The 24,890-nt window shown below is 49.3% G+C and overlaps 1 protein-coding gene across 2 annotated transcripts in view; it reads left to right on the forward strand.

The window, feature by feature from the left end:
* LOC144780830 (uncharacterized) overlaps positions 1-24,890 on the forward strand; it is a 71,241-nt gene that overhangs the window by 26,905 nt on the left and 19,446 nt on the right. For both annotated transcript variants that reach the window (XM_078659331.1, XM_078659330.1), the window contains 3 exons: positions 9,426-9,539; positions 11,001-11,114; positions 15,424-15,534. In XM_078659331.1, coding sequence (XP_078515457.1) covers positions 9,426-9,539; positions 11,001-11,114; positions 15,424-15,534 — 339 coding nt within the window. The remainder of the gene's footprint in view (positions 1-9,425; positions 9,540-11,000; positions 11,115-15,423; positions 15,535-24,890) is intronic.

The raw sequence follows: 24,890 nt of genomic DNA on the forward strand, positions 1-24,890 counted from the left end.
ATCATAGCCCCTCACACCATCATAACCCCTCACTCCATCATAACTCCTCACACCATCACAGCCCCTCACACCATCACAACCCCTCACACCATCACGACCCCTCACTCCATCACAGCCCCTCACACCATCATAACCCCTCACTCCATCATAGCCCCTCACACCATCATAACCCCTCACACCATCACGACCCCTCACACCATCATAACCCCTCACACCATCACGACCCCTCACACCATCACAGCCCCTCACGCCATCATAGCCCCTCACTCCATCATAACCCCTCACTCCATCATAACCCCTCACTCCATCATAACCCCTCACTCCATCATAACCCCTCACAGCATCATAACCCCTCACACCATCATAACCCCTCACAGCATCACAGCCCCTCACACCATCACGACCCCTCACTCCATCACAGCCCCTCACACCATCACAGCCCCTCACTCCATCACAGCCCCTCACACCATCATAACCCCTCACACCATCATAGCCCCTCACTCCATCACAGCCCCTCACACCATCATAACCCCTCACTCCATCACAGCCCCTCACACCATCATAACCCCTCACTCCATCATAACCCCTCACAGCATCATAACCCCTCACACCATCATAACCCCTCACAGCATCACAACCCCTCACACCATCATAACCCCTCACACCATCATAGCCCCTCACTCCATCACAGCCCCTCACACCATCATAACCCCTCACTCCATCACAGCCCCTCACACCATCATAACCCCTCACTCCATCACAGCCCCTCGCACCATCATAACCCCTCACTCCATCATAACCCCTCACAGCATCATAATCCCTCACACCATCATAACCCCTCACAGCATCACAACCCCTCACACCATCATAACCCCTCACACCATCATAGCCCCTCACTCCATCACAGCCCCTCACACCATCATAACCCCTCACTCCATCACAGCCCCTCACACCATCATAACCCCTCACTCCATCATAACCCCTCACAGCATCATAACCCCTCACACCATCATAACCCCTCACAGCATCACAACCCCTCACACCATCATAACCCCTCACACCATTATAGCCCCTCACTCCATCACAGCCCCTCACACCATCATAACCCCTCACTCCTTCACAGCCCCTCACACCATCATAACCCCTCACTCCATCACAGCCCCTCACACCATTATAACCCCTCACTCCATCACAGCCCCTCACACCATCATAATCCCTCACTCCATCACAGCCCCTCACACCATCCTAACCCCTCACACCATCATAACCCCTCACACCATCATAGCCCCTCACTCCATCACAGCCCCTCACACCATCATAACCCCTCACTCCATCACAGCCCCTCACACCATCATAACCCCTCACTCCATCACAGCCCCTCACACCATCATAACCCCTCACTCATCACAGCCCCTCACACCATCATAACCCCTCACACCATCATAACCCCTCACACCATCATAACCCCTCGCACCATCATAACCCCTCGCACCATCATAACCCCTCACACCATCATAACCCCTCACACCATCATAACCCCTCACACCATCATAACCCCTCACACCATCATAACCCCTCATACCATCATAACCCCTCACACCATCATAACCCCTCACACCATCATAACCCCTCACACCATCATAACCCCTCACACCATCATAACCCCTCACTCCATCATAACCCCTCACTCCATCATAACTCCTCACACCATCATAACTCCTCACACCATCATAACCCCTCACACCATCATAACCCCTCGCACCGCACCATCATAACCCCTCGCACCATCATAACCCCTCACACCATCATAACCCCTCGCACCATCATAACCCCTCGCACCATCATAACCCCTCACACCATCATAACCCCTCACACCATCATAACCCCTCACACCATCATAACCCCTCACACCATCATAACCCCTCGCACCATCATAACCCCTCACACCATCATAACCCCTCGCACCATCATAACCCCTCACACCATCATAACCCCTCACACCATCATAACCACTCACTCCATCATAACCCCTCACTCCATCAGAACCCCTCACACCATCATAACCCCTCACACCATCATAACCCCTCGCACCATCACAGCCCCTCACACCATCATAACCCCTCACACCATCATAACCCCTCACACCATCATAGCCCCTCACTCCATCACAGCCCCTCACACCATCATAACCCCTCACTCCATCACAGCCCCTCACACCATCATAACCCCTCACTCCATCACAGCCCCTCACACCATCATAACCCCTCACTCATCACAGCCCCTCACACCATCATAACCCCTCACACCATCATAACCCCTCACACCATCATAACCCCTCGCACCATCATAACCCCTCACTCCATCACAGCCCCTCACACCATCATAACCCCTCACTCATCACAGCCCCTCACACCATCATAGCCCCTCACACCATCATAACCCCTCACACCATCACGACCCCTCACACCATCATAACCCCTCACACCATCACGACCCCTCACACCATCACAGCCCCTCACGCCATCATAGCCCCTCACTCCATCATAACCCCTCACTCCATCATAACCCCTCACTCCATCATAACCCCTCACTCCATCATAACCCCTCACAGCATCATAACCCCTCACACCATCATAACCCCTCACAGCATCACAGCCCCTCACACCATCACGACCCCTCACTCCATCACAGCCCCTCACACCATCATAGCCCCTCACTCCATCACAGCCCCTCACACCATCATAACCCCTCACACCATCATAGCCCCTCACTCCATCACAGCCCCTCACACCATCATAACCCCTCACTCCATCACAGCCCCTCACACCATCATAACCCCTCACTCCATCATAACCCCTCACAGCATCATAACCCCTCACACCATCATAACCCCTCACAGCATCACAACCCCTCACACCATCATAACCCCTCACACCATCATAGCCCCTCACTCCATCACAGCCCCTCACACCATCATAACCCCTCACTCCATCACAGCCCCTCACACCATCATAACCCCTCACTCCATCACAGCCCCTCGCACCATCATAACCCCTCACTCCATCATAACCCCTCACAGCATCATAATCCCTCACACCATCATAACCCCTCACAGCATCACAACCCCTCACACCATCATAACCCCTCACACCATCATAGCCCCTCACTCCATCACAGCCCCTCACACCATCATAACCCCTCACTCCATCACAGCCCCTCACACCATCATAACCCCTCACTCCATCATAACCCCTCACAGCATCATAACCCCTCACACCATCATAACCCCTCACAGCATCACAACCCCTCACACCATCATAACCCCTCACACCATTATAGCCCCTCACTCCATCACAGCCCCTCACACCATCATAACCCCTCACTCCTTCACAGCCCCTCACACCATCATAACCCCTCACTCCATCACAGCCCCTCACACCATTATAACCCCTCACTCCATCACAGCCCCTCACACCATCATAATCCCTCACTCCATCACAGCCCCTCACACCATCCTAACCCCTCACACCATCATAACCCCTCACACCATCATAGCCCCTCACTCCATCACAGCCCCTCACACCATCATAACCCCTCACTCCATCACAGCCCCTCACACCATCATAACCCCTCACTCCATCACAGCCCCTCACACCATCATAACCCCTCACTCATCACAGCCCCTCACACCATCATAACCCCTCACACCATCATAACCCCTCACACCATCATAACCCCTCGCACCATCATAACCCCTCGCACCATCATAACCCCTCACACCATCATAACCCCTCACACCATCATAACCCCTCACACCATCATAACCCCTCACACCATCATAACCCCTCACACCATCATAACCCCTCATACCATCATAACCCCTCACACCATCATAACCCCTCACACCATCATAACCCCTCACACCATCATAACCCCTCACACCATCATAACCCCTCACTCCATCATAACCCCTCACTCCATCATAACTCCTCACACCATCATAACCCCTCACACCATCATAACCCCTCGCACCGCACCATCATAACCCCTCGCACCATCATAACCCCTCACACCATCATAACCCCTCGCACCATCATAACCCCTCGCACCATCATAACCCCTCACACCATCATAACCCCTCACACCATCATAACCCCTCACACCATCATAACCCCTCACACCATCATAACCCCTCGCACCATCATAACCCCTCACACCATCATAACCCCACGCACCATCATAACCCCTCACACCATCATAACCCCTCACACCATCATAACCCCTCACTCCATCATAACCCCTCACTCCATCAGAACCCCTCACACCATCATAACCCCTCACACCATCATAACCCCTCGCACCATCACAGCCCCTCACACCATCATAACCCCTCACACCATCATAACCCCTCACACCATCATAGCCCCTCACTCCATCACAGCCCCTCACACCATCATAACCCCTCACTCCATCACAGCCCCTCACACCATCATAACCCCTCACTCCATCACAGCCCCTCACACCATCATAACCCCTCACTCATGACAGCCCCTCACACCATCATAACCCCTCACACCATCATAACCCCTCACACCATCATAACCCCTCGCACCATCATAACCCCTCACACCATCATAACCGCTCACACCATCATAACCCCTCACACCATCATAACCCCTCACACCATCATAACCCCTCACACCATCATAACCCCTCACACCATCATAACCCCTCATACCATCATAACCCCTCACACCATCATAACCCCTCACACCATCATAACCCCTCACACCATCATAACCCCTCACACCATCATAACCCCTCACTCCATCATAACTCCTCACACCATCATAACCCCTCACACCATCATAACCCCTCACACCATCATAACCCCTCGCACCGCACCATCATAACCCCTCGCACCATCATAACCCCTCACACCATCATAACCCCTCGCACCATCATAACCCCTCGCACCATCATAACCCCTCACACCATCATAACCCCTCACACCATCATAACCCCTCACACCATCATAACCCCTCACACCATCATAACCCCTCGCACCATCATAACCCCTCGCACCATCATAACCCCTCACACCATCATAGCCCCTCACTCCATCACAGCCCCTCACACCATCATAACCCCTCACTCCATCACAGCCCCTCACACCATCATAACCCCTCACTCCATCACAGCCCCTCACACCATCATAACCCCTCACTCCATCATAACCCCTCACTCCATCATAACCCCTCACTCCATCATAACCCCTCACTCCATCATAACCCCTCACTCCATCACAGCCCCTCGCACCATCACAACCCCTCGCACCATCATAACCCCTCACACCATCATAACCCCTCGCACCATCATAACCCCTCACACCATCATAACCCCTCACACCATCATAACCCCTCACACCATCATAACCCCTCGCACCATCATAACCCCTCACACCATCATAACCCCTCGCACCATCATAACCCCTCGCACCATCATAACCCCTCACACCATCATAACCCCTCACACCATCATAACCCCTCACACCATCACGACCCCTCACGCCATCACAGCCCCTCACGCCATCATAGCCCCTCACTCCATCATAACCCCTCACTCCATCATAACCCCTCACTCCATCATAACCCCTCACTCCATCATAACTCCTCACACCATAACCCCTCACACCATCATAGCCCCTCACACCATCATAACCCCTCACTCCATCATAACTCCTCACACCATCACAGCCCCTCACACCATCATAGCCCCTCACACCATCACAACCCCTCACACCATCACGACCCCTCACTCCATCACAGCCCCTCACACCATCATAACCCCTCACACCATCACGACCCCTCGCACCATCACAGCCCCTCACGCCATCATAGCCCCTCACTCCATCATAACCCCTCACTCCATCATAACCCCTCACTCCATCATAACCCCTCACTCCATCATAACCCCTCACAGCATCATAACCCCTCACACCATCATAACCCCTCACAGCATCACAGCCCCTCACACCATCACGACCCCTCACTCCATCACAGCCCCTCACACCATCATAGCCCCTCACTCCATCACAGCCCCTCACACCATAATAACCCCTCACACCATCATAGCCCCTCACTCCATCACAGCCCCTCACACCATCATAACCCCTCACTCCATCACAGCCCCTCACACCATCATAACCCCTCACTCCATCATAACCCCTCACAGCATCATAACCCCTCACACCATCATAACCCCTCACAGCATCACAACCCCTCACACCATCATAACCCCTCACACCATCATAGCCCCTCACTCCATCACAGCCCCTCACACCATCATAACCCCTCACTCCATCACAGCCCCTCACACCATCATAACCCCTCACTCCATCACAGCCCCTCGCACCATCATAACCCCTCACTCCATCATAACCCCTCACAGCATCATAATCCCTCACACCATCATAACCCCTCACAGCATCACAACCCCTCACACCATCATAACCCCTCACACCATCATAGCCCCTCACTCCATCACAGCCCCTCACACCATCATAACCCCTCACTCCATCACAGCCCCTCACACCATCATAACCCCTCACTCCATCATAACCCCTCACAGCATCATAACCCCTCACACCATCATAACCCCTCACAGCATCACAACCCCTCACACCATCATAGCCCCTCACTCCATCACAGCCCCTCACACCATCATAACCCCTCACTCCTTCACAGCCCCTCACACCATCATAACCCCTCACTCCATCACAGCCCCTCACACCATTATAACCCCTCACTCCATCACAGCCCCTCACACCATCATAATCCCTCACTCCATCACAGCCCCTCACACCATCATAACCCCTCACACCATCATAACCCCTCACACCATCATAGCCCCTCACTCCATCACAGCCCCTCACACCATCATAACCCCTCACTCCATCACAGCCCCTCACACCATCATAACCCCTCACTCCATCACAGCCCCTCACACCATCATAACCCCTCACTCATCACAGCCCCTCACACCATCATAACCCCTCACACCATCATAACCCCTCACACCATCATAACCCCTCGCACCATCATAACCCCTCGCACCATCATAACCCCTCGCACCATCATAACCCCTCACACCATCATAACCCCTCACACCATCATAACCCCTCACACCATCATAACCCCTCACACCATCATAACCCCTCACACCATCATAACCCCTCATACCATCATAACCCCTCACACCATCATAACCCCTCACACCATCATAACCCCTCACACCATCATAACCCCTCACTCCATCATAACCCCTCACTCCATCATAACTCCTCACACCATCATAACCCCTCACACCATCATAACCCCTCGCACCGCACCATCATAACCCCTCGCACCATCATAACCCCTCACACCATCATAACCCCTCGCACCATCATAACCCCTCGCACCATCATAACCCCTCACACCATCATAACCCCTCACACCATCATAACCCCTCACACCATCATAACCCCTCACACCATCATAACCCCTCGCACCATCATAACCCCTCACACCATCATAACCCCTCGCACCATCATAACCCCTCACACCATCATAACCCCTCACACCATCATAACCCCTCACTCCATCATAACCCCTCACTCCATCAGAACCCCTCACACCATCATAACCCCTCACACCATCATAACCCCTCGCACCATCACAGCCCCTCACACCATCATAACCCCTCACACCATCATAACCCCTCACACCATCATAGCCCCTCACTCCATCACAGCCCCTCACACCATCATAACCCCTCACTCCATCACAGCCCCTCACACCATCATAACCCCTCACTCCATCACAGCCCCTCACACCATCATAACCCCTCACTCATCACAGCCCCTCACACCATCATAACCCCTCACACCATCATAACCCCTCACACCATCATAACCCCTCGCACCATCATAACCCCTCACACCATCATAACCGCTCACACCATCATAACCCCTCACACCATCATAACCCCTCACACCATCATAACCCCTCACACCATCATAACCCCTCACACCATCATAACCCCTCATACCATCATAACCCCTCATACCATCATAACCCCTCATACCATCATAACCCCTCACACCATCATAACCCCTCACACCATCATAACCCCTCACACCATCATAACCCCTCACTCCATCATAACTCCTCACACCATCATAACCCCTCACACCATCATAACCCCTCGCACCGCACCATCATAACCCCTCGCACCATCATAACCCCTCACACCATCATAACCCCTCGCACCATCATAACCCCTCGCACCATCATAACCCCTCGCACCATCATAACCCCTCACACCATCATAACCCCTCGCACCATCATAACCCCTCGCACCATCATAACCCCTCACACCATCACGACCCCTCGCACCATCATAACCCCTCGCACCATCATAACCCCTCACACCATCACGACCCCTCGCACCATCATAACCCCTCGCACCATCACAGACCCTCACACCATCATAACTCCTCACACCATCATAACCCCTCACACCATCATAACCCATCATAACCCCTCGCACCATCATACCCCCTCACACCATCATAACCCCTCACGCCATCATAACTCCTCACACCATCATAACTCCTGACACCATCATAACCCCTCACACCACCATAACCCCTCGCACCATCATAACCCCTCACCTATGTACCACAGTGACGTTAAAAAACAAGTTGCTCTTCGGCTTTGGCAGCGTTAAATCTTCGTTTTACAACAGATTTACTTAAAATTTCTTCCGTTTATTAATTCGCGTCATGCAAAGTGGAGATAAACAGTACCCGGTAGCGCCACATTTTCAAAGTCATCGTGGTCAGAACAGTAACCTTGTAAGCTTCTGCGCACTAGACACAGTGAAAGTGAACGAGAGAGGAGGAAATAGAGTACTTGAGTCTAAACTGATCATCCAATCCAGAACGTTGGCGCCGATCGGTCACAATTGTGACGAAGCACTTGCAGTAGATCTGGGTCAGATGTAGGTTTGATTGGACTGGTTAGGTTCAATGCAGTAAGTTCTGATTGTCCGAGAACTGTCTTATCTCTTTTTTAAATGATGCAAGCTAATAAACAGAATACATTTTAAGTAAATCTGTTGTAAAACGAAGATTTAACGCAGGGCATTGGGTTGGCACAGTGCTAGCTGGGCATAGCCTAGAACCTTCCTGGTTGGGCACCTGGCACAGACATGCCCTGTGGGGCACATACTGCCTCCAGGTCCCTGCCAGTGCCCCCTGGCAGCCGTGGGAGTGGTCCAGCTGCGGCCAGCTGTGGCCAGCAAGCAATGCCAAGTCTCTGGCTCTTCACGAACAGTGATCCGCGCTGATCCTCTTGCTTTCTGTTTCCTTTTGCCCACAGGTCCTCTCATCGCCACCACAGTCTGGTCTCTGAGAGGAAAGGCCCAAGCAGAAGAGCCGCGGGCTGTGAATGTCCAGGAGAGTGAGGTCAAGCAGACGTTCACTCAGCCCCCAGGTGAGTGAGAACTCAGTGACCTGTGACATGACGGCTTCGTTTCCACAGAGACACAGCGCTTGCACACCTGTTCAAAGCACACAAGTGCAAGCAGAGATGAGCATGTCAGTTATCAGCTGCCTGTTGAAAAGTAATGCAGAAGACAAATTCAGTTCTACATATTCCTAGACTCCAGATCTGCACAGATGTGTAAACATACCTACATACATGCATGCATGCATACATGCATGTATACATGCATGCATACATACATGCATGCGTACATACATGCATGTATATATGCATGCATACATACATGCATGCATGCACACATGCAAGCATGCATGCATACATACATGCATGCATAGATGCATACATACATGTGTGCATGCATACATTCACACATGTGTGCATACACACATACACACATGCATACATACATGCACACATGCATACATACATGCATAGATGCATGCATGTATACATATACACATGTGTGCATACACACACACATGCATGCAAACATGCATGCATACATACATGTGTGCGTGCATACATTTGTGCGTGTGTGCATACATACATGCATACATGCACACATACACACATACATACATACATACAGGGGACCTGAGTTAGTGTCTCTTTCCGGTTGCCAGTCCTCTGAAACTGCAGAGATATGTGTACGTTGGAATTCATCTGCTGACGATAATTGTAAAGTGAGAACCCAACATCTGTGGCAGCCAAACAAACATTGTACCCTGGAATACGGAGCCCAGGATTGCAAGCCAGAGAAATAAACCGTATGGCGTGATATATATATACATTTACAACATTCTGAGCTGTGTATCAGCTGCGATGGGAGGCACTCACTCAAACGCGAATCCGCTCCAGGGGCCCGATTCACAGAACTAACTTAAGACAAAATCCTAAACTTACTACCATTTTGGTATTCACAGAAGGCACTTACTCATTTTGGTGTTCACAGAAGGCACTTACTCATTTTGGTATTCACAGAAGGCACTTACTCATTTTGGTGTTCACAGAAGGCACTTACTCATTTTGGTAGTCACAGAAGGCACTTACTCATTTCGGTATTCACAGAAGGCACTTACTCATTTCGGTATTCACAGAAGGCACTTACTCATCAATGAGTACGTGCCTTCTGTGAATACCAAAATCAGTAAGTTACTCAAAATGAGTAAGTTGCTCAAAATGACGGCATAAATTGAGGCAGTTGATATAGTGTAAACGTTCATGCAATAGAGACTTGACTATGGATTTGATTGTCCTTGTGAGTTGCACCTGTGGCTTCTGTTTCAGGTCATGGGCAGATGGAATGCTGCATTCTGAAGCTTTTGAGTTATTTTAATACTTTTCTAGAAAAGCTCTGATGTATGATGTTGCCAAAATACAATCTTGGTAAAATGTACCTCTCGATGAGCGATATAGCATAAATCACAGATTTCTGTCTTCCTGTCACAGATGATATAATGGGTGATTCTGGTGTGCGATTCAAGATCAATATTGAAGCACCCCAGGAGATGAATAATCTTCAGGACACAGACAAACAGGAAAGAGAGGATGGTCTGAGAACAGGTGAGGACAGCGGTTTGGATGTCCAAGGTATTACTCATGAGCCTACCCTGTGCCTTCAACAAGCTTCGAACAACAGTTGGAGGATCTGTCAAAAGTTCACATAAAAGCGCTCACTCTTCCCTGTGTCTTCATAACCACGTCTGCAACACCTGAACATGTGTTTTGTGACCGAAGGCAGTATGCCCTGAGAGGGGGCTTTTCACGGCTTAGTGGTCCCGTGAGAGACGAATGGTGCAGACAGACCCGGAAGTGCAAGCCCTGCTGTCCTCACTGTGGTTACCATCCACATTGTGTAAAACCTGTTGGGGTGGGGGGCTGTAGATTGACTTCATCTGTGTGAGGCTGAGGCAAGCTGCCCTTCTGTGTCGTGTCAAGTCCGCATGCTGTCTCTTTGGTTTATTCAAGATAAAGGCAGGTATGTGCTGGATCGGGGGCACCCAGACTGGGTTCAGGTTGACATGGTCTGTGCAAGATTTGTAATGTATCCACAAAGGATCGATTTAGATTCAGTGGGCCCGATTCACATACCTAACTTAAGACAAAATCCTAAACTTACTACCATTTTGGTATTCACAGAAGGCACTTACTCATTTCGGTATTCACAGAAGTTAGGACTCCTAACTTTACTACTCCTAAACTGAGAAAAATCCTAACTTCAAGACTTTCGGTATTCACAGAAGGTATTTAGGAGTCCTAAAGTTAGAAGTCCTGACTTTACTACTCCTAAACTGAGAAAAACTCTAACTTTGACACTTTCGGCATTCACAGAAGGCATTTAGGAGTCCTAAAGTTAGGAGTCCTAACTTTTGTGAATACCGAAATGAGTAATTGCCTTCTGTGAATACCAAAATGGTAGTAAGTTTAGGATGTTGTCTTAAGTTAGTTCTGTGAATCGGGCCCAGTGAATCTAAATAGAACTCATTATGTAGGCGCTTGTTACCTTTGAATACTTGTCATGGGTCGGTCCACCCTGGACTTACTTTGAACTCGACTGTGCTACATGAACCCTTTTTCAGTATTTTGAATTAATATGTATGAACTATATCAGGTGATAAAAACTTTTGTGAGCCACATATTGCAGAAAAAGACAACGGGTTGCATTATGAAAAGAAGCTGATAAATAAATGTAAGACTACCATTAGTGCCTTATGGATGGATATGAATGACAGGCTTGCTCTCTACTGGGATGGCAGTAGATGGTGAAAGTGACGCCTACATTCTGGAAGAGGGACGTTGAAGGTTTTTATTTGAAAGCTTCCTGAGAGGTAGGGTGAATTGGGGTATGAGAGTGGAGGGGAAGGAGAAGCTTTGAGCAAGGTACGATGACGATGACATATATTTGAAGACACAGGTAGTATGCCCAGTGCATGGAGGCAGTATTATGATTGGATTCTGAGAGGTCAAAGAGGCTAGGTGTAGGGTAGTTAAACGTTTTGTTAAGGTTTTTTTTCAAAATAAGGTAGAAGTCGTTTTGAGCCATATTTGTACTTGCTGATGACTGATGAGATGTGGTCTTTAGAAGACTAGGTTATGTAAAGTTGGGTGAGGATGTTATTTATTTTTTTATTTTATATTTTTATTGATTTGAATTTCTGAATGTCAGCATTCTTCAACAGGTATCGTGGCACTTAACTTTTTAGTTGAAAGTGTAAAAAGTAGTAAAATAAAAACCAGTGATGCAAAAAACAGCCTTTAGCTTTACGTAGGAAATAGCCAGTGAGATGCTTAAATATTCACTTATACAGTTACTCATACAGCCACTCACACACACAGTCAGTCACTCATAGAGCTACTCACACACCTACTAAGTCACCTATAGAGTCATTACACAGCCATTTAGTCTCCTATACATCTATACACATACACACACATGCTCATTTATTCTTACAGTTACTAACACATACTAACTTACCTATACAGTTACTGATACAAGCACACTCTCACCCATACGGCCACTCTCGCAATCACTCAGTCACACATACAGTCACTTATACTCCAACACTCGCCTATACTGCCTTTCACATATGCACTTACTCACCCATATACCTCTGACACATCCATTCACTAACTGAAAAAGCCATACACACACTCACTCACCCATACAACCCCACACACACACACTCACTAGCCCATACAGCTACTGACTCATCCACTTGCTCATCTCCCACCCACATAGACACTCAGACACCCATAGAGGTACTCAGACAACCAATCACTCACCCATACAGAAACTCACATATCCACTAACACACCCATGCAGCCACTTAGACACCAACTGACAGATACAGACATTCGCACAAGTCACTCGCCCATACATTCAGTGAGATGCTTAATTATTGACTTATACAGTTACTCACACACCCAATTAATCAATCAATCAGGCATTTGTTAAGCACAACTGCTCATCCGTAAGGGTCTCAAGGCGCTGAGGGTGTAGGGGTACATGTTCCAGTCATCCACTCAGCCACTCATACACCAACTGATACAGCAATACACCTTAGTATGTATATTTAACACTCATAAACATTTTAGAAACACTCATAGTCACTGAATGATGTCATCAGTGATGTCATTTGGGATGTCATCAGTGATGTGACTGACCATGTCATGAGTGATGTAATATGTGAGGTCATAAACAGTGCATTACGGGGGCGCGAGTTATAGTTAACTCTGGTAACTATAACTGCTGAATTTCTCTGGTTTTGTACAAGTGACATGTCAGCATAACTATAACATTCCTGAAACCTTTGGTTTTTTCAGTGAATATATATATTGCAAAACTCTTTAACCAGATGGCATTGTTGACAGATCTTAAATCAATGCATAATCGTAACTTTTCAGATTTGTTTTAGCCAGCACAGTTGGAGAAAGCCACAAAGTGACAACAACAGGTTCAATAATTCCGTTTGTAAACAAAGAGGAGGGACGGAGGGGCTATTTCCACTCGCAGGGGAGTGGGAGGTCCAGCATAAATAGGAGCCCCTGTAGCAATATCAAAAAAGTGGTATTATGCTGTTCCTCTAGTGGCAGAGTCAGAGAGTCAACGAAAGGTTGGGTCCAGCTACGCCCGGTTGGGGCTACAGTTGGAAATCCATTTGTTGGATTGTAATGCCCTCATACACCCTTTCAGGTGTCATGCTTCATCATATGGGCTGCTCCTCATTGGACCGGCGGTGCAATGTCCAACGGGCTTCCTAAAGGGGCACTTTCTCTGAGATCTTTTATCCAACAGCCGTATGGTGAAGTGTGGGTGTGGGGCCAGAATAGTATAGACGTGTAGTGGTGGGTTAAAATAGGATCAGGAGTACCTGGCATGGAACAATTTATTCTGGGGGCCTCCTATCCTAGTTGAAAACAGTGAGCAGACAAGAAAACTATCTATACCTAAAAACTACTGGTAACGTGATTTAACCTTAGCAGAAAGTCGGTTTGTCAGTAATGCTGCTGATTTACTGCTGTGCTGGCAGTCAGTGTGTGACTCATCCCAGGTTTGTCAGTAATGCCCCTGATTTCCTGCTGTGCTTGCAACGTGCGTCGGGTGCAGCTTTAGAAGACCTTCAGCTCACATGCATGAGGACAAAGTGTGTGGTGGGCAGCTTTATAAGACCTTCAGCTCACATGCATGAGGACAAAGTGTGTGGTGTACAGCTTTAGAAGACCTTCAGCTCACATGCATGTGAGCAAAGTGTGGGTGCAGGTTTAGAAGACCTTCAGCTCACATGCATGAGGGCAAAGTGTGTGGGGTGCAGCTTTAGAAGACCTTCAGCTCACATGCATGAGGGCAACGTGCGTCGGGTGCAGCTTTAGAAGACCTTTAGCTCACATGCATGAGGACAAAGTGCGTGGGGTGCAGCTTTAGAAGACCTTTAGCTCACATGCATGAGGACAAAGTGTGTGGGGTGCAGCTTTAGAAGACCTTCAGCTCACATGCATGTAAACAAAGTGTGCGGTGTGCAGCTTTAGAAGACCTACAGCTCACATTCATGAGGACAAAGTGTGTGGGATGCAGGTGTAGAAGACCTGCAGCTCATATGAGTGAGTTTCGGATCTTTCAAGTTTCTCCGATTGTGCCTTTGGACATATTCACGTCATCGAAGTAAGGCGAAATGTCACTTACAAAGATGGTAACTAAGACAGTGTGCACAAGTCGTGTGATCAAGTAATTAAATCATCAGGAGTAGGTTTGAGAATCCATAAACCTGATGACAGAATTGGACCTTTTCTGAAGAATGTGCTGGACACTTTTCACTGTTTAAAATGTATAATTAGTTAGTTTCTGTAAACAGAGTTATTTTTATCTGTTCCACAGAATTTCCACTTCTGAATGGGGATGCTTGTTTGAGGAAAGAAGAACAGGTTTCCATGCTCATTGATCATCTTGCTGCAGAAATCAGAAAAGACAGCACCAACCTCATCCCAGGTTTGTCAGTAATGCTGCTCGTTTCCTGCTGTGCTTGCAGTGGTGTGTAACTCTTCCCAGGTTTGTCAATAATGCTGCTTATTTCCTGCTGTGCTGGCAGTCTGTGTGACTCATCCCAGGTTTGTCAGTAATGCTGCTGGTTTCCTGCTGTGCTTGCAGTGGTGTGTGACTCATCCCAGGTTTGTCAGTAATGCCGCTGGTTTCCTGCTGTGCTTGCAGTGGTGTGTGACTCATCCCAGGTTTGTCAGTAATGCCGCTGATTTCCTGCTGTGCTTGCAGTGGTGTGTGACTCATCCCAGGTATGTCAGTAATGCTGCTGATTTCCTGCTGTGCTGGCAGTCAGTGTGTGACTCATCCCAAGTTTGTCAGTAATGCCGCTGATTTCCTGCTGTGCTTGCAGTGGTGTGTGACTCATCCCAGGTTTGTCAGTAATGCCGCTGGTTTCCTGCTGTGCTTACAGTGGTGTGTGACTCATCCCAGGTTTGTCAGTAATGCCGCTGGTTTCCTGCTGTGCTTGCAGTGGTGTGTAACTCATTCCAGGTTTGTCAGTAATTCTGCTGGTTTCTTGCTGTGCTGGAAGTCGGTGTGTCATTCATCCCAGGTTTGTCAGTAATGCTGCTGATTTCCTGCTTTGCTTGCAGTGGTGTGTGACTCACCCCAGGTTTTTCAGTAATGCTGCTGGTTTCCTGCTGTGCTGGCAGTCAGTGTGTGACTTATCCCAGGTTTGTCAGTAATGCTGCTGATTTCCTGCTGTGCTGGCAGTCAGTGTGTGACTCATCCCCGGTTTGTCAGTAATGCTGCTGAGTACCTGCTGTGCTGGCAGTGGTGTGTAACTTATCCCAGGTTTGTCAGTAATGCCCCTGTTTCCTGCTGTGCTGGCAGTTTGTGTGACTCATCCCAGGTTTGTCAGCAATGCTGCTGGTTTCCTGTTGTGCTAGCAGTCAGTGTGTGACTCATCCCAGGTTTGTCAGTAATGCTGCTGATTTCCTGTTGTGCTTGCAGTGGTGTGTGACTCTTCCCAGGTTTGTCAGTAATGCTGCTTATTTCCTGCTGTGCTGGCAGTCAGTGTGTGACTCATCCCAGGTTTGTCAGTAATGCTGCTGATTTCCTGCTGTGCTGGCAGTCAGTGTGTGACTCATCCCAGGTTTGTCAGTAATGCCACTGATTTCCTGTTGTGCTTGTAGTGGTGTGTGACTCATCCCAGGTTTGTCAGTAATGCCGCGGGTTTCCTGCTGTGCTGGAAGTCGATGTGTCATTCATCCCAGGTTTGTCAGTAATGCTGCTGATTTCCTGCTTTGCTTGCAGTGGTGTGTGACTCACCCCAGGTTTTTCAGTAATGCTGCTGGTTTCCTGCTGTGCTGGCAGTCAGTGTGTGACTCATCCCCGGTTTGTCAGTAATGCTGCTGATTTCCTGCTGTGCTGGCAGTCAGTGTGTGACTTATCCCCGGTTTGTCAGTAATGCTGCTGAGTACCTGCTGTGCTAGCAGTCAGTGTGTGACTCATCCCAGGTTTGTCAGTAATGCTGCTGATTTCCTGTTGTGCTTGCAGTGGTGTGTGACTCTTCCCAGGTTTGTCAGTAATTCCCCTGTTTCCTGCTGTGCTGGCAGTTTGTGTGACTCATCCCAGGTTTGTCAGCAATGCTGCTGGTTTCCTGTTGTGCTAGCAGTCAGTGTGTGACTCATCCCAGGTTTGTCAGTAATGCTGCTGATTTCCTGTTGTGCTTGCAGTGGTGTGTGACTCTTCCCAGGTTTGTCAGTAATGCTGCTTATTTCCTGCTGTGCTGGCAGTCAGTGTGTGACTCATCCCAGGTTTGTCAGTAATGCTGCTGATTTCCTGCTGTGCTGGCAGTCAGTGTGTGACTCATCCCAGGTTTGTCAGCAATGCTGCTGGTTTCCTGTTGTGCTAGCAGTCAGTGTGTGACTCATCCCAGGTTTGTCAGTAATGCCGCTGGTTTCCTGCTGTGCTTGCAGTGGTGTGTGACTCATCCCAGGTTTGTCAGTAATGCTGCTGGTTTCTTGCTGTGCTGGAAGTCGGTGTGTCATTCATCCCAGGTTTGTCAGTAATGCTGCTGATTTCCTGCTTTGCTTGCAGTGGTGTGTGAATCACCCCAGGTTTTTCAGTAATGCTGCTGGTTTCCTGCTGTGCTGGCAGTCAGTGTGTGACTCATCCCCGGTTTGTCAGTAATGCTGCTGAGTACCTGCTGTGCTGGCAGTGGTGTGTAACTTATCCCAGGTTTGTCAGTAATGCCCCTGTTTCCTGCTGTGCTGGCAGTTTGTGTGACTCATCCCAGGTTTGTCAGTAATGCTGCTGATTTCCTGTTGTGCTTGCAGTGGTGTGTGACTCTTCCCAGGTTTGTCAGTAATGCTGCTTATTTCCTGCTGTGCTGGCAGTCAGTGTGTGACTCATCCCAGGTTTGTCAGTAATGCTGCTGATTTCCTGCTGTGCTGGCAGTCAGTGTGTGACTCATCCCAGGTTTGTCAGTAATGCCACTGATTTCCTGCTGTGCTTGTAGTGGTGTGTGACTCATCCCAGGTTTGTCAGTAATGCCGCGGGTTTCCTGCTGTGCTGGAAGTCGGTGTGTCATTCATCCCAGGTTTGTCAGTAATGCTGCTGATTTCCTGCTTTGCTTGCAGTGGCGTGTGACTCACCCCAGGTTTTTCAGTAATGCTGCTGGTTTCCTGCTGTGCTGGCAGTCAGTGTGTGACTCATCCCCGGTTTGTCAGTAATGCTGCTGATTTCCTGCTGTGCTGGCAGTCAGTGTGTGACTCATCCCCGGTTTGTCAGTAATGCTGCTGAGTACCTGCTGTGCTGGCAGTGGTGTGTAACTTATCCCAGGTTTGTCAGTAATGCCCCTGTTTCCTGCTGTGCTGGCAGTTTGTGTGACTCATCCCAGGTTTGTCAGCAATGCTGCTGGTTTCCTGTTGTGCTAGCAGTCAGTGTGTGACTCATCCCAGGTTTGTCAGTAATGCTGCTGATTTCCTGTTGTGCTTGCAGGGGTGTGTGACTCTTCCCAGGTTTGTCAGTAATGCTGCTTATTTCCTGCTGTGCTGGCAGTCAGTGTGTGACTCATCCCAGGTTTGTCAGTAATGCTGCTGATTTCCTGCTGTGCTGGCAGTCAGTGTGTGACTCATCCCAGGTTTGTCAGTAATGCCACTGATTTCCTGCTGTGCTTGTAGTGGTGTGTGACTCATCCCAGGTTTGTCAGTAATGCCGCGGGTTTCCTGCTGTGCTTGCAGTGGTGTGTGACTCTTCCCAGGTTTGTCAGTAATGCTGCTTTTTTCCTGCTGTGCTGGCAGTCAGTGTGTGACTCATCCCAGGTTTGTTAGTAATGCTGCTGATTTCCTGCTGTGCTGGCAGTCAGTGTGTGACTCATCCCAGGTTTGTCAGTAATGGCTCCGATTTCCTGCTGTGCTGGCAGTCAGTGTGCGACTCATCCCAGGTTTGTCAGTAATGCTGCTGCTTTCCTGCTGTGCTGGCAGTCAGTGTGTGACTTATCCCAGGTTTGTCAGTAATGCCCCTGGTTTCCTGCTGTGCTGGCAGTGTGTGTGACACGTCCCAGGTTTGTCAGCAATGCTGCTGGTTTCCTGTTGTGCTAGCAGTCAGTGTGTGACTCATCCCAGGTTTGTCAGTAATGCCGCTGGTTTCCTGCTGTGCTTGCAGTGGTGTGTGACTCATCCCAGGTTTGTCAGTAATGCCGCTGATTTCCTGCTGTGCTTGCAGTGGTGTGTGACTCATCCCAGGTATGTCAGTAATGCTGCTGATTTCCTGCTGTGCTGGCAGTCAGTGTGTGACTCATCCCAGGTTTGTCAGTAATGCCGCTGATTTCCTGCTGTGCTTGCAGTGGTGTGTGACTCATCCCAGGTTTGTCAGTAATGCCGCTGGTTTCCTGCTGTGCTTACAGTGGTGTGTGACTCATCCCAGGTTTGTCAGTAATGCCGATGGTTTCCTGCTTTGCTTGCAGTGGTGTGTGACTCATCCCAGGTCTGTCAGTAATGCTGCTGGTTTCTTGCTGTGCTGGAAGTCGGTGTGTCATTCATCCCAGGTTTGTCAGTAATGCTGCTGATTTCCTGCTTTGCTTGCAGTGGTGTGTGACTCACCCCAGGTTTTTCAGTAATGTTGCTGGTTTCCTGCTGTGCTGGCAGTCCGTGTGTGACTCATCCCCGGTTTGTCAGTAATGCTGCTGATTTCCTGCTGTGCTGGCAGTCAGTGTGTGACTCATCCCCGGTTTGTCAGTAATGCTGCTGAGTACCTGCTGTGCTGGCAGTGGTGTGTAACTTATCCCAGGTTTGTCAGTAATGTCCCTGTTTCCTGCTGTGCTGGCAGTTTGTGTGACTCATCCCAGGTTTGTCAGCAATGCTGCTGGTTTCCTGTTGTGCTAGCAGTCAGTGTGTGACTCATCCCAGGTTTGTCAGTAATGCTGCTGATTTCCTGTTGTTCTTGCAGTGGTGTGTGACTCTTCCCAGGTTTGTCAGTAATGCTGCTTATTTCCTGCTGTGCTGGCAGTCAGTGTGTGACTCATCCCAGGTTTGTCAGTAATGCTGCTGATTTCCTGCTGTGCTGGCAGTTAGTGTGTGACTCATCCCAGGTTTGTCAGTAATGCCACTGATTTCCTGCTGTGCTTGTAGTGGTGTGTGACTCATCCCAGGTTTGTCAGTAATGCCGCGGGTTTCCTGCTGTGCTTGCAGTGGTGTGTGACTCTTCCCAGGTTTGTCAGTAATGCTGCTTATTTCCTGCTGTGCTGGCAGTCAGTGTGTGACTCATCCCAGGTTTGTTAGTAATGCTGCTGATTTCCTGCTGTGCTGGCAGTCAGTGTGTGACTCATCCCAGGTTTGTCAGTAATGCCACTGATTTCCTGCTGTGCTTGTAGTGGTGTGTGACTCATCCCAGGTTTGTCAGTAATGCCGCGGGTTTCCTGCTGTGCTTGCAGTGGTGTGTGACTCTTCCCAGGTTTGTCAGTAATGCTGCTTATTTCCTGCTGTGCTGGCAGTCAGTGTGTGACTCATCCCAGGTTTGTTAGTAATGCTGCTGATTTCCTGCTGTGCTGGCAGTCAGTGTGCGACTCATCCCAGGGTTGTCAGTAATGCTGCTGATTTCCTGCTGTGCTGGCAGTCAGTGTGTGACTTATCCCAGGTTTGTCAGTAATGCCCCTGGTTTCCTGCTGTGCTGGCAGTGTGTGTGACTCGTCCCAGGTTTGTCAGCAATGCTGCTGGTTTCCTGTTGTGCTAGCAGTCAGTGTGTGACTCATCCCAGGTTTGTCAGTAATGCTGCTGATTTCCTGTTGTGCTTGCAGTGGTGTGTGACTCTTCCCAGGTTTGTTAGTAATGCTGCTTATTTCTTGCTGTGCTGGCAGTCAGTGTGTGACTCATCCCAGGTTTGTCAGTAATGCTGCTGATTTCCTGCTGTGCTGGCAGTCAGTGTGTGACTCATCCCAGGTTTGACAGTAATGCCGCTGATTTCCTGCTGTGCTTGCAGTGGTGTGTGACTCATCCCAGGTTTGTCAGTAATGCCGCTGGTTTCCTGCTGTGCTTGCAGTGGTGTGTGACTCATCCCAGGTTTTTCAGTAATGCCGCTGGTTTCCTGCTGTGCTTGCAGTGGTGTGTGACTCTTCCCAGGTTTGTCAGTAATGCTGCTTATTTCCTGCTGTGCTGGCAGTCAGTGTGTGACTCATCCCAGTTTTGTCAGTAATGCTGCTGATTCCCTGCTCTGCTGGCAGTCAGTGTGTGACTCATCCCAGGTTTGTCAGTAATGCTGCTGATTTCCTGCTGTGCTTGCAGTGGTGTGTGACTTATCCCAGGTTTGTCAGTAATGCCGCTGGTTTCCTGCTGTGCTTGCAGTGGTGTGTGACTCATCCCAGGTTTGTCAGTAATGCCGCTGGTTTCCTGCTGTGCTGGCAGTCAGTGTGTGACCATCCCAGGTTTGTCAGTAATGCCGCTGATTTCCTGCTGTGCTGGCAGTCAGTGTGTGACTTATCCCAGGTTTGTCAGTAATGCCCCTGGTTTCCTGCTGTGCTGGCAGTGTGTGTGACTCGTCCCAGGTTTGTCAGCAATGCTGCTGGTTTCCTGTTGTGCTGGCAGTCAGTGTGTGACTCATCCCAGGTTTGTCAGTAATGCTGTTGATTTCCTGTTGTGTTGCAGTGGTGTGTGACTCTTCCCAGGTTTGTCAGTAATGCTGCTTATTTCCTGCTGTGCTGGCAGTTAGTGTGTGACTCATCCCAGGTTTGTCAGTAATGCTGCTGATTTCCTGCTTTGCTTGCAGTGGTGTGTGACTCACCCCAGGTTTGTCAGTAATGCTGCTGGTTTCCTGCTGTGCTGGCAGTCAGTGTGTGACTCATTTATTTATTATTTATTTAGAATTTTGTAGAGCGCGCAGCTACCTCCAACGGAGGTGTCCCTGCGCTGAAGACCTATTCTCAGGAGGGATGGAGAGGAGTGGAGAGTTTTTTAGATCTGTGAGAATAACCAGGTTTTTAGTTTCTTCCTGAATTGGGGTTCGGACGTTAGGAATCTTAGCTCAGTGGGTAGTTGGTTCCAAAGTTTGGAGGTGGCTACTGCTACTCCTACTGCTACTGCATTTCAGGTTTGTCAGTAATGCCCCTGATTTCCTGCTGTGCTGGCAGTCAGTGTGTGACTCATCCCAGGTTTGTCAGTAATGCTGCTGATTTCCTGCTGTGTTGGCAGTCAGTGTGTGACTCATCCCCGGTTTGTCGGTAATGCTGCTGATTTCCTGCTGTGCTGGCAGTGGTGTGTGACTTATCCCAGGTTTGTCAGTAATGTCCCTGGTTTCCTGCTGTGCTGGCAGTGTGTGTGACGCCTCCCAGGTTTGTCAGCAATGCTGCTGGTTTCCTGTTGTGCTAGCAGTCAGTGTGTGAGTCATCCCAGGTTTGTCAGTAATGCTGCTGATTTCCTGCTGTGTTTGCAGTGGTGTTTGACTCATCCCAGGTTTGTCAGTAATGCCCCTGATTTCCTGCTGTGCTGGCAATCAGTGTGTGACTCATCCCAGGTTTGTCAGTAATGCTGATGATTTCCTGCTGTGCTGGCATTGGTTTGTGACTTATCCCAGGTTTGTCAGTAATGCCCCTGATTTCCTGCTGTGCTGGCAGTCAGTGTGTGACTCATCCCAGGTTTGTCAGTAATGCTGATGATTTCCTGCTGTGCTGGCATTGGTGTGTGACTTATCCCAGGTTTGTCAGTAATGCCCCTGGTTTCCTACTGTGCTGGCAGTGTGTGTGACTCATCCCAGGTTTGTCAGCAATGCTGCTGGTTTCCTGTTGTGCTAGCAGTCAGTGTGTGACTCATCCCAGGTGTGTCAGTAATGGTGCTGATTTCCTGCTGTGCTTGCAGTGGTGTTCGACTCATCCCAGGTTTTTCAGTAATGCTGCTGAGTTCCTGCTGTGCTTGCAGTGGTGTGTGACTCATCCCAGGTTTGTCAGTAATGCCGCTGGTTTCCTGCTGTGCTTGCAGTCAGTGTGTGACTCATCCCAGGTTTGTCAGCAATGCTGCTTGTTTCCTGCTGTGCTGGCAGTGTTGTGTGACTCATCCCAGGTTTGTCAGCAATGCTGCTGGTTTCCTGCTGTGCTGGCAGTCAGTGTGTGACTCATTCCAGGTTTGTCAGTAATGCTGCTGATTCCCTGCTGTGCTGGCAGTGTTGCGTGACTCATCCCAGGTTTGTCAGCAATGCTGCTTGTTTCCTGCTGTGCTGGCAGTGTTGTGTGACTCATCCCAGGTTTGTCAGCAATGCTGCTGGTTTCCTGCTGTGCTGGCAGTCAGTGTGTGACTCTTTCCAGGTTTGTCAGTAATGCTGCTGATTTCCTGCTATGCTTGCAGTCAGTTTGTGATGCCTTCTCTGCAGGCCAGACGCTGACATTCGTTAGTCAGTAATTCTTTCTCGCCAGGTGCCATGTTCACCCTCATGTTATTTTTGTCACACTCGCTGTATCCCGACAGGAAATGCACCCTTTTCTAAGAAAGGAAGAACCGGAAGTTGTCTCCCATCCCCTGCTAGCGAGTTCTGCTCTATTAGACAAGGATTGTAAGAGTCAGACAGACCTCTCAGAGATTCTATCATCTGCAAACGCCTCTGAATCAACAGCTGCACACAATGGCATCACAATTAGATGATTAGTAAGTACTTGTTCAGGGAGTGTAGCGAAACGATCATTATAATTATCAACTCAGCAGATGATATGCAGATTAGGACGAAGGTTAAAAAGACCCCAATGCTATTTCATCACACATACCTAAACTGGTATTCTATTTCTGCTGAATGCATCAATAATCTTTTCAGCCAGCCAACCTGGCGGCCGCATTACTACAGTAGGCTTTACTGTGCTGTGGCAGGCCTAGTTTCCCCACATACGTTATCTGAGAATTCAGCAAACAACTCCAATCATCAGCCGGTCCATGCGTGTGAACCTCACCCCTGCGCCTTATACCTTTATTATTAACAGTGTCCTATGGAGCGGAAAGAGGGCCATTCGTTCTCAGCTTCTGCTTTGCTAGAAAAATGTGCATACATTGCCCTTTTGCAGAAGTGTACAGAAGCTAATGCTACTTTTTAGGTCTCCACTCTGGACAGCGCATGCGCTCTCCTGAAAGAGACATGTTGTATATCCTTTATGCGCATCAGCCGCCCATCGACTTCCCAGGTACTGGCTTCTTCGTTGCCCCTAATTTGTCCTTGCATGCGTCATGCCTCTTCCTGTGTTTAGCCCACCCCAAGAGCACGGATCAATGGCTCCTACCCATTCACTCCTCCCATTTATTGACCATTTTGTGAATTCTTTTTTCTTTGTTTAATAGCCCTCCTCAGGAGCGGTTGTGTTTTCACTCGCTCCGAGCACTGCGCCGTTTCTGTAAACAGGCCTGTAAATCCTGTTCTTATCTTGCTTCTTGTCCTGTCCCCCAATCACCCGCCTCCCGCAGTCGCTTTCTCCATCCCGAGCTCCCCATGGCTGCTTGTCCTGTGCTTCTCCGCCCATAATGGAACCGGCCTGTAAATCATGCTCTTTCAAGCCACAGCGTGTTTTTCAATTTCCAGGAGAGCGTTCACGGAGAGAGAGCAAGAACGCCAGCAATCCCCTCCGCGGTCTCCACTGCCTTGCAAGGTCACGTGACCGCTTCCTTTCAGCGGTCCTTCACTCACTCATTCTCACCCGCTCCCCACCCCTGAGATAGTCACCAAAAACAGGAACACGTTATAGCGGGCTTGCTGGTTACTAATAAAACAGGCTGTGGGAAGGGCTTGTTGCAATCCACTGGATGGTCCTTGTAAAGCGCCACTTGCCACCAACTGCACTCCTAGGCGCTGGAGTCTATCTGTATAGTAAATGTTTTATGGTTTAGAATGCAGCACACATT

Source organism: Lissotriton helveticus, chromosome 9 (assembly GCF_964261635.1).
Source record: "Lissotriton helveticus chromosome 9, aLisHel1.1, whole genome shotgun sequence".
Classification (NCBI taxonomy): Eukaryota; Metazoa; Chordata; class Amphibia; order Caudata; family Salamandridae; genus Lissotriton; species Lissotriton helveticus.